We start from the raw sequence: 10,408 nt of genomic DNA, 5'->3' as shown, positions 1-10,408 counted from the left end.
TAGATATAAAGAAATATCAAAATCAAACGTTGTTTCTGATGTTGTTAAATCAAATAATATTATCTATAAAGAAGAAGAACACCAGACTATGTGATTGATATTAAATATATTCCATATGTAGGAGATTCTAAAAGAGCTATGGATGAATATACTTCTGAAATTTTCTTATGAGGACATAATACAATTGATTTTCATAATACTTGTGAATATTCTCTTTTTAGTACTCCTTTAATGATTGATTTAGTTGTTTTAATAGAATTTATAACTAGAATTACATATTCTATTGATGGTAAAGAATTTAAAATCTTTAATTCTGTAAGTTTATGATTTCTTATCTTTTTAAAGTACCTGTTGTACTAAAAGGATCTCCAGTTATTAACACTCTCTTTAAACAAAGAGAATGTTTTGTTCATTTCTTTAGAATTCTTCTTGGATTCCATGTGATAATCATCTTTTTCTTAAAGGAAAGATTGAGTATTTCTGCTAATTAATTATTAGAGTGTGTTCTAATTAAATTAAATCATTTTGATTCATTTTATCTTTCTTCAATGTTTATTTTGTTCGATTCTTTTTGAATATAAAAGAATATAATTATATTAAATAATAAATGAAAAAGAAAATCAAGAAATAAGTAAATATTTATTCTTTATTCAATAGATTAAAAGTAATGAACACAAAAGATAAGAGATTGAATTTCATATTATTAAAATTCTTTTGAATATTTTTTCTACTAACAATAATTATAAAAAATGAAAAAAAAAAATTAAAAAAATGATTGAATCAAAGAGGAATTGTATGATAAATAATTCAAAGGAAAAGAAATTCAAAATAATGAAGAAACTAAAAAAAAAAAAGAATTTAGTTTTTTCTTTAATGTCACAATTACCTCAAAAATCATTTATTGGAAGAAGAAGACCAGTTACTCTTGTTGGAAATTCACAAACAAGTTTAACAGAAGGATTAGAAAATTCTTCTGTTATAAAAACAGAAGGTATAGAAAATCGAAATTCAGGAAATAGTGATACACATTCTAATGGAACAATAGAAAGAATTGATAAATTAACACAAAGAATTGTTCAATTAGAAGAAGTTGTTCATAATTTAACAGAAGAAAATACACGACTTCAAGAACAAATTAGTGAAGTACCAAGAACACCACAACAAATAAATAAAGAATTTGAATATTTTTGTAATCAAATGCCAATTAGAGGAAGATCATTTATTACAGGACAAATTGATACAAGAACAACATTTATTCAAAGAAAAATTACAGTTAATTTTCCAAGTGAATTTCCAGAAGAACCAGTTGTATTTGTTTTTCATTTATCTATTACAGGATCAAGTAATAAAGTAACAAATATTGTTAAAGATGTTTCAGGATTTACAGTTGATTTTGGAGGAGCAATTAAAGATGTAGCAACAATTTTTTGGATTGCATATATTCCAATTAAAGTTAAAAATAAATTTATAGAATTAATAAATACATTAAATAATTCAAATAATATGACATCAAAACAAATAGAAAATATAATTTCAACATATATTAAAAAACAAGGAGTTGAAGATGAAGATAAAGATGGAAATACATTACTTCATCATTTAGTAATATTAAATCAACCAAAAATGATAGAATTAGTATTAAATAAAGGAGCTAATGTTAATGCACTTAATAAATTTAAATATTCACCATTACATACAGCATTAAGTCAAAATGAAATTAATATAGAAGTTGTTTCTAAATTATTAGAATATCATCCAGATATTCATATTAAAAATGAAACAATGAGAACACCATTACATTATTTATGTAGAAATATACAATTAGAAAAAAATATTTCAATATTATATAGATTAATATCAAATGAAAAAGAACCTAAAACATATATTAATGAAATATCTAAAATAGGAGAAAGTTCATTAACATGTGTTTGTTCAACATCAATGAATGAAGAAGCAATTAAATATCTTTGTGAAAATGGAGCAAATGTTAATCAAATAACAGAAAATGGAACATTTCCACTTTATTATGCAGTAAAAAATAAAAGAATTGATATAATGCAAATTTTATTAAAATATGGAGCTGATATTGATATGACATTTAAAGGAAAACCAATTATGAAAATGGCAGAAGAAAATGGACAAATGGAAGAATTAGTATCTTTAATTGAAGATAAATATTCATTATCAATATTAAGTAATGAAGAAATTAAAAGAAAACAAAATACATTTGATACACCAAAAAAATTAATTGAAACATGGACAAATAATACAACTCAAAGTAAAATTATTCTTATTAATCAAAATACTTTACCAGATTATCATATTGAAAATTTTTATACATCATGTACTCATAAATATGATGAACTTATGAATAAAAATTATCATGATGTTACTCTTCCAATTACATATTATCAAAATTTTATTAAACCATTTCCACATTATCATTATTGTATTTTAAGAACTGATATTCATACAGGTACAAAAGAAAATATTATTATTACAATTAAACAAGATTCTAATGATAAAAAATTTATTGTATGGACTAAAAGATCAACAATTAGAAAAACTGCACCAATAGGAATAAATGATATACAAATTTTAAAAGAATTTGGATATAAAGGATCAAAAGCAATTCCAATATCATTAATTGATATAAATAATAAAATAGAAAAATTTGAAAATTATTTTATAATTAAAGATTATAAATTTGGTATTTTATATGCTAAAGAAGGACAAACTATTGAAACTGAATTCTTTAATAATAAAATTGGAAGTAATCATTTTGAAAAATTCCTTGAATTATTAGGAAAAAAAATTAAATTACAAGGATATAATGGATTTGCTGGAGGATTAGATACAAAACATCAATTAACAGGAGAATATTCATATGTTAGTTCATTTTCTGATGATAAAATTTCAATTATGTATCATATTGCAACATATTTACCATGGTCTGATAATAATCCACAACAACTTGATAAAAAGAAACATATTGGAAATGATATTGTTGTTCTTATTTTTAAAGAATATAGAGGAAAACCTGATTTAATTGATATTTCATCATTTAAAACACAATTTAATCATGCATTTATTATTGTTGGATATGATTTAAATCAACCAGAAAATGAAATTCCAAAATATAGTGTAAATATTATGTGTAAACATGATATTTCTCCTTTTCCACCTTTTATTACTACTGATCAATATACACATTCTCAATTATTTTCAAATTTCCTTATAGCTAAATTAATTAATGCAGAAGTTGCTTCAAGAGAATCATCTCAATTTAGAACAAAGAATGTAATGATTAGAGGTAAATTATTAAATGAAATGGTAGAAGGAAATTGATTTTTTGTTTTAATATTTTTAAAATTTTATTTATTTATCATAATAAATTATTTTTATTTTTTTTTTTTTAATTATTATATTTTTCATTGTTAAAAAAGAACTTTTTAAAAAAAATAAAAATAAAAAAAAAATAAAAAAATTCACTACATTTATTTATATTAAAAATTTATAATAATGAATAGTGAGAGTATTGAATCTATTGAAAATTTTAAAGAATTTAAACCTATATTACAACAACAAATTCTTGATAAAGAATTAAAATTTATGGAAGAAGTAAGACAAAATCATGAAGCATTTAAAGATCTTGATTCTAATTTAACATTTCTTATTGAATGTGTTGATTCATTAAAAAAACGAGTTATTGAATTATCAAATGAATTAAATCAAACATTTACAGGATTTCAAAATCTTCATGGAGAAGCAAAAAAAATTAATCAATTAGTTGAACAAGATAAACATTCACATATATTAATTTGTTCATTATTAAATAAATGTATTCCACCACCAGAATTAATTCAAAGATTATTAACTAGTTCTATTGATGAAAAATATGGAAAAGATTTAACAATATATCATCAAATATTAGTTAATTTTGAAGATATAAAAGAATTATATAAAGAATCACCTATTATTAAAATATGTAAAGAATATCATAAACATACTACACAAATTATATGTCAAAGAATTTATGAAATTATTTCAGATAAACTTAATAAATTATCACAATCAAATCCAATTATTCTTCAACATTTATTAGCAAATAATTATTCTATTCATTTTAGATTTTTAATGTATTATTCAGAAGAAAATTGTATTTTATTAAGAAATAATCATATGGAAACAATGAAAATTTTATTATATCAATATTTTCAAAGTTATACAGAAGAATTACTTAAATTAAAATCAAATAAACCAATTTCAAAAACATTTGAATTAATTGAATATTTACCTAAAGAAAAAAAATTTAATCCATGTATTGAAAAAGAAAAAGATATTATTGGAGCACTTAATAAAATTAAATTAAGAATTGATATTCAAAGAAATATTTCAAATCTTGATGATCAAATAATTATTCCTAGTATTCAAAATGATAATAAAGATAATAAATTTGAACTTGAAACAATTATTGATAGTTTATATCGTGTTTTATTTGATACAATTGCTAGTCATGTTGATTGTTATTGTAGATTATATCGTAAATTAAATATTGATAATTCTCAAATGTTAAATGAAGTAAATAATATGGTTAAAATAGTTTTTGAACCAATTTTTCAATATTTAATGCAAACAATTATTGAAAAATTAATTATTTATCAAAATCTTGATAGTTTTTCTTATTTTATTTATTTAAGAGAATTTGTTAATTGTCAAAATTTTATTGATAAAAATTATGATATTTTAAATGGTGTAATACCTTTAAGAGAACATCTTAATACTGTTACTCAATTAGTTATTACAAAAGTAAATTTTTTATTAAATAATACAATTATATTTGTACAAACTGCTTCAAATCAATTTAAAAAAGAAAAAAGTCCTATTCATTTATTAACAAGAAAATATGCACAATATAATGCTTTATTACATTATGCTCATGTAATTCATTATTATCAAGATTTAGAAGAATTACAATGGAAATTTAGAACAAGTATTGAATCATATATTATTAAAACATCTGCTTTTGAAAATAATAATATTGAAATTAATACTGTTTTTAATGAATTTCTTAATATTGTTTATATTACTTGTTTTTTAAAAGAACAAGATGAACAATTTATAAAATTACAAAAAGATATTCATGATTTATCTATTAAAGAAAAACAAACAATGAATGCCGATATTTTTAATTTTCAACATAATTTAGAAATAAAACGTGAAACTTTAGTTAATCTTATTATTGAAAAATTCTTTTTCTTTCTTCTTGAAACTATTAATACAATTAAATCTTTTGAATATAAAAAAGATCAATATGGTATAAATGAAATTGAATTAACTCAATTTATTGATCATTTAAAAGGATTTATTCCAATATTTAAACAAAAATGGATTCTTAAATTAAAAGAAATGATGTTATTCGTTGTTGATTTAACTGAAATTAAAGATAAAACAATTGAATATTGGAATGATATAGAAATTGAAATTCATATTGAATTACAAAAATATCTTTTAAAATATTTTTTAACTTTATGTGAAGATTTTGATAAAAAATTAAAAGGAAATTTAATTCCATCTGAAAATCGTTTAGAATTAGTTCGTGGTTTTACTACTTTTGCTGCAATTTATGCTGAAGTAACAAAATATATGGAAGCAATTCAAAAAGGTATTCCATTTTCTTCAATTTAAATAATTTACTAATTCTTTTATTTTTATTTTTTTTTATTTTTTAATTTATTCTTTCTTTTAATATCATTTTTTCATTCATTTAAAGAACTATTTTTTCAATTCCTTCTTAATTGAAATTTATGAAAACTACAATTAATTATCCTACTACTGTTATTTCTGAAAAAGATTATGAATATACAATTAAATTATTATTTGTTGGTGATATTTCTACTTTTTATCAAAGAAAATCTTTATTATGGCAAACTTATGTTTGTTTTTATTTTACTTATTTGTTTTTATTCTTTTAATATTTATTTACTTTATAGAAAAGAGATTTAAATTCTCAAGACTTATCTGATTTTCCTCTTCAAGTTTGTTTTATTTTATTATTATTATTTTATTGTAATATTATATTATATAATTTAATATTAATTTAATGATAGATTTCATCTTCAATTGAAATTAATGGTAGAATAGGTAAAATTGTATTTACTTCTTATAATAATTTTATTGGAAGAGAAACAAGTTATTTTCCTTTTAAAGGAATTCATATTTTATGTGTTGTTTTTGATTTTTCAAATGATTCAATTAAAAATATTGGTAATTGGATAGAAGAAGGAAAAAGATTTAGTGGTAATAGAAAAATGTATACATTAATTATTGGTCTTTATGATAATTTATCAAATTCAACTAATATACCAACTGAAGTATCTGTTTGTTTATTTAATTTAATTTATTAAATAAAAATAATTTTATATAATAATTATTAGGATATTCTTCTTAAAGATAATACTATTGAATTTTATTCTTATAATAAATTAACAACATTAAATTTATTTAATAAACTTGAACAATATTATATAAAAATTAGATCAAATGATTTAACAGATGATGTAATGTTTGTTTGTTTGTTTAAATAATTATTAATTATTTTTAATACTTATTATTTTTAGTGATAAACAAATTGCAAAAGAAAAAGAATATAAACAAAGAAGAACAATTTCACAAACTGGTATTTTAAATAAAACATTTTCTTCTTCTCCAATAAATCAAGAAGATAAAAAACGTACACTTATTAATTTTAATAAATCGGAAATAATTATTACAATTAAAACTATCATTTTAGGTGATTCTTGTATTTCTGATTTTTCTAAAAGATTATGTACTGGATTATCTATTGATTGGAATACTTCTTTTAATCTTTATTCTTTTGATGATTATCCACCAAAAATACTTCAAATTGATAATAAAAAAACTTTAAAATTAAGAACATATGTTTATGATCATTCAATTAGAAAAGGTGCATCATATACACCTTATTTTAATGTATTAGGAGTAATATTATGTTTTGATTATCAAAAATCAAATACATTTGCAAATCTTATGAATTGGTATAATGAAACTTTAAGGTATTGTAATCTCAAATCAACTCATTATATTATAGTTGGTTTTAATAAATCAAATAATTCTATAGTTACTGATGATGATGTTCAAGGTTTTGTAAATTTCTTTCCAATGAATAAAAGACCTCATGTTTTTTGTTTTGATGAATCTAAAACACATGAATTTGATTTATTATTTGAAGAGTTTTGTCTTGAAATTAATGCAATGGAATTTTCACAACCTTATCTGTTTGTTTTTTTTTTCTTTTATTTTATTTAATCATTTATTTAAATAAAATTATTAATTTTTAGTGATAAATGTAAACCACAAAAAGAAGATATTCCTAAAAGTCGTTTACAATCTGGACGTTCTCAAAGAACTTATTCTTGTGTTCCATCTCCTCAATTTAATTCAAATGAATCATTAACATTGATTGAACATAAACATACTCATCATAAAAAAGAGAAAGATTGTGTTTTATTTTAATTAAATTATAATTGAATAATTAAAATTCTTGTATTTTTTTTTTTAAAATAATTTCAATTAAAACTATATATTTCAAAAATATTCAAAGAAGAAGTTGAAGTAGTAATAAAATAATTAAACAACTAATTACATTAGCTTCACTTCTTTGATTTAAATTAACTTCTTCTACACATTTTCCATAATCATTACATGTAAATCCAACACGACAAACACCACAAGAAGGTAAACAGCTAAAATTAAAAGGAACTTTATGTGATAGTTGATTAGTTATTGTACATTCAGTACCTAAACAATTAAAAGAAACAGAACTACATTCTGTTTGATTTAACATTCTAGTTTCTCTTACTAATTGAGCAGAAATTAAATTAAGTATTGTTCCTTGAGGAACCATATGAATTAATTCAATAATATTAGAAAATCTTTTATTAATTCCAAATAAAGACATTCTCATCTTAATAATTTTTTCTGCTTTATTAAAATAATATTTTATTGGTAAATTAACTTGTGTAGGTGAACAATAATCAAAAGTATATTTTAATACATCTTTACAACGTCCAGTATTTGCAGCAACAAATTTATAATCTAATGAAGAAGTTTCAAATTCTACTTCAAAATAAGAAAAATCTTGATTTAACATAATTGCTGTTGGATACATAAATACCATTGATAAATTTGATGTTTTTCCTATAAATTTAATTTCTTGATCACAATTATCAAATTTTACAACTGTTTTATCTTGATTCCATTGTAAAATTTGCCATGTTAATAATGTACCATGATTTTCTCTACTATCTCTGAAAAAAACATTTTTATCAGCCATATAGTTACATTCAGTCATATCATAATTTACAAATCTACCAATACTAGTATATTTATTTCCCTTCTTCAAATTAACTTTTGGAAAATCAATCTTTTCATTATCAAAAGTAATGAGATGAACAATAATATCATTCTCAAAAAGTGGAATTTCAAATGTATTTTGTGGAGTCATATCATAAAAAATATTATTTATAGAAATCTTTTCTGGATTTCTATTAAAGTCTGTAAATTGAATTGTTGCTGTTGTTTCATTTCTATTAATTAAATAGAGAGTAGGATTTATTCTTAAATCAAAATTAGTTTCTGATAATGTGATTTGTGTCACAACATTAGATGTTTCATCAAATCCACCTGTTAATGTTAGAAATATATTTCTTGGAACACCAATGAATGAATATTCACTTTCATCAGCAACTCCAGAAATATTTAACCTTTCTGATCCTGCTACCATACAAACAATAGGTTTTTGACTTGGTCCCACTAATTGGAGCCATTCACCACATCTACTGATATTACGATTACCTTTTTTGACATATAAGTCATTTTCATCAACAAAACAATAAGATTTGATATTATATCCATGGACATTTGTTTTATAATCAGGAATTTTATCATAACATAATGTACGACGGATTGTTTCAATATTTGTTGGTGCATCAATATTGACTGCAACAAAATCACTCATACAAACAGAGAAGAAATTGTTTTTACCATTTACAATGATGATAATTAATGATATAGCTAACAGATACATTAATTGTTATGTTAGTTTCAAAATCAAATTTATTCAAAAATTCTTTAAAAACAAAAAAAGTAAGTTAGTAGATAAAGAATTAAGGTAGTATATCTTTTTTAATCCAATAGAATAACTATAAGCTTATTATTTGTTTGAACCTAACTCATTTTCTAATGTATAAATAGAAAAAAAGAAACAAAATATTGATTTGAATTGTGAAACAAAACAAAAATGGAGACTTGCCATCTTGGGTATTAAAATAAGTCTAATTTTAGAGACATTCATTCAAAATAGATAACAATACGTTGAATCTAAATATATTTTAGAAACAAAAAAATACTTTGAAGAAGAGAATATTTTCATTATTTAATAGATTATTATTAATATAAATTGTTTTTATTATTTTTATAAGAGTATTTAAGTCTTCATAAAATAAACATAATTTTTAGTGGAATTTATTATTTTGAAAACAATCACTTAATTAATTTAATTCATTTATTTCTCTTCATTAAACCCTTCTAGCCAATTGTTATTTATTAACAATTTTATGAAAACTAGTGTTATTCATAAATAAACACATGAAATTATGTTATTTGTACACAAGAAAATAAAAAAGTAGTTGAAGGAAGATTAAAAGAAATTGAAAAAAGCATTCACATATATTTAATGTATTATTACAATTATCAAATGAATGAAGATTAACAAATAGAAGAAGGAAAGATAAGTTAGAAGAAAAATCAAAGAAAATCTAATTGAAATAGAGAGAAATCATTTAAACCAGCATTTCTCAGAATCTTAGATAATATTATAGTATTCTCATTATTTGAAGAGAATGGATTGAAAGAAATAATTAAATTAAATTAGAAGAGTTGAAATATATTTAAATGTGTTTGTTTTATTGGATGAAATGAAATCACAACCCATTAAACAAGTGAATAAACAAAACTAAACCAAATTATAATAAACAAATCAACACAAGAAATCAAATTAGTGTTATTCATTGTGACTATTAACATCATATTAAACAATTATCTTAATAATGTTGAATACATGTTATTTGTTGTTTTTTTTTAATTGTATACTTTTAAATTAACATTATTTTGGTTTATTTTATGAATTATCAGATACTATTTTGTCATAGAATTTATTATAAACACAATTTTCCATTACTAAATCAACAAATACAACACTCTACTTATTGAAATATTGTTATTTAGTATTTCCAACATATTTATACTGTTAAAATAATCATAGTTATTATTACAATGATTAATTTAATGCTTTAATATTTATTCATTGATAACATCTATTCTTTTG

General features: G+C 20.8%; 4 protein-coding genes across 4 annotated transcripts, besides 18 other annotated features; 3 read left to right on the top strand and 1 right to left on the bottom strand.

Annotated features, from left to right (window-relative positions):
• Positions 1–574: 574 nt before the first annotated feature.
• Positions 575–609: a sequence feature (AT_rich).
• Positions 610–697: 88 nt separating this feature from the next.
• Positions 698–773: a sequence feature (AT_rich).
• EDI_185590 (rap GTPase-activating protein, putative) lies at positions 772–3,348 on the top strand (the record flags this gene model as incomplete). The annotated part of the gene is made up of 1 exon (XM_001741969.1): positions 772–3,348. The coding sequence occupies one exon, from the start codon at positions 772–774 to the stop codon at positions 3,346–3,348; it is 2,577 nt and encodes an 858-aa protein (XP_001742021.1).
• Positions 1,446–1,505: a sequence feature (AT_rich).
• Positions 2,643–2,709: a sequence feature (AT_rich).
• A 1-nt stretch (position 3,349) lies between the features above and the next one.
• Positions 3,350–3,440: a microsatellite.
• A 17-nt stretch (positions 3,441–3,457) lies between these two features.
• Positions 3,458–3,485: a microsatellite.
• Positions 3,486–3,495: 10 nt separating this feature from the next.
• Positions 3,496–3,524: a sequence feature (AT_rich).
• EDI_185580 (uncharacterized protein) lies at positions 3,523–5,688 on the top strand (the record flags this gene model as incomplete). Its single annotated transcript, XM_001741968.1, has 1 exon — positions 3,523–5,688. The coding sequence occupies one exon, from the start codon at positions 3,523–3,525 to the stop codon at positions 5,686–5,688; it is 2,166 nt and encodes a 721-aa protein (XP_001742020.1).
• Positions 4,638–4,752: a sequence feature (AT_rich).
• Positions 4,811–4,842: a sequence feature (AT_rich).
• A 15-nt stretch (positions 5,689–5,703) lies between the features above and the next one.
• Positions 5,704–5,759: a microsatellite.
• Positions 5,760–5,807: 48 nt separating this feature from the next.
• Positions 5,808–7,536, top strand: EDI_185570 (uncharacterized protein; the record flags this gene model as incomplete). The annotated part of the gene is made up of 6 exons (XM_001741967.1): positions 5,808–5,936; positions 5,994–6,038; positions 6,111–6,380; positions 6,438–6,565; positions 6,621–7,298; positions 7,362–7,536. The coding sequence occupies 6 exons, from the start codon at positions 5,808–5,810 to the stop codon at positions 7,534–7,536; spliced, it is 1,425 nt and encodes a 474-aa protein (XP_001742019.1).
• Positions 5,942–5,985: a sequence feature (AT_rich).
• Positions 6,040–6,103: a microsatellite.
• Positions 6,386–6,537: a sequence feature (AT_rich).
• Positions 6,579–6,619: a sequence feature (AT_rich).
• Positions 7,293–7,340: a microsatellite.
• Positions 7,526–7,619: a sequence feature (AT_rich).
• Positions 7,619–9,109, bottom strand: EDI_185560 (uncharacterized protein; the record flags this gene model as incomplete). Its single annotated transcript, XM_001741966.1, has 1 exon — positions 7,619–9,109. One exon carries the CDS (start codon positions 9,107–9,109, stop codon positions 7,619–7,621), a length of 1,491 nt encoding a protein of 496 aa, XP_001742018.1.
• Positions 8,006–8,027: a sequence feature (AT_rich).
• Positions 9,110–9,443: 334 nt separating the features above from the next.
• Positions 9,444–9,502: a sequence feature (AT_rich).
• The last annotated feature ends 906 nt before the right edge of the window (positions 9,503–10,408 follow it).

This window comes from Entamoeba dispar, genomic scaffold (genome assembly GCF_000209125.1).
Source record: "Entamoeba dispar SAW760 scf_1105229464219 genomic scaffold, whole genome shotgun sequence".
Taxonomy (NCBI): Eukaryota; Evosea; order Mastigamoebida; family Endamoebidae; genus Entamoeba; species Entamoeba dispar.
The sequence above is the reverse complement of the archived record's forward strand: the minus strand, read 5'-3'. Positions and strand labels throughout refer to the sequence as shown.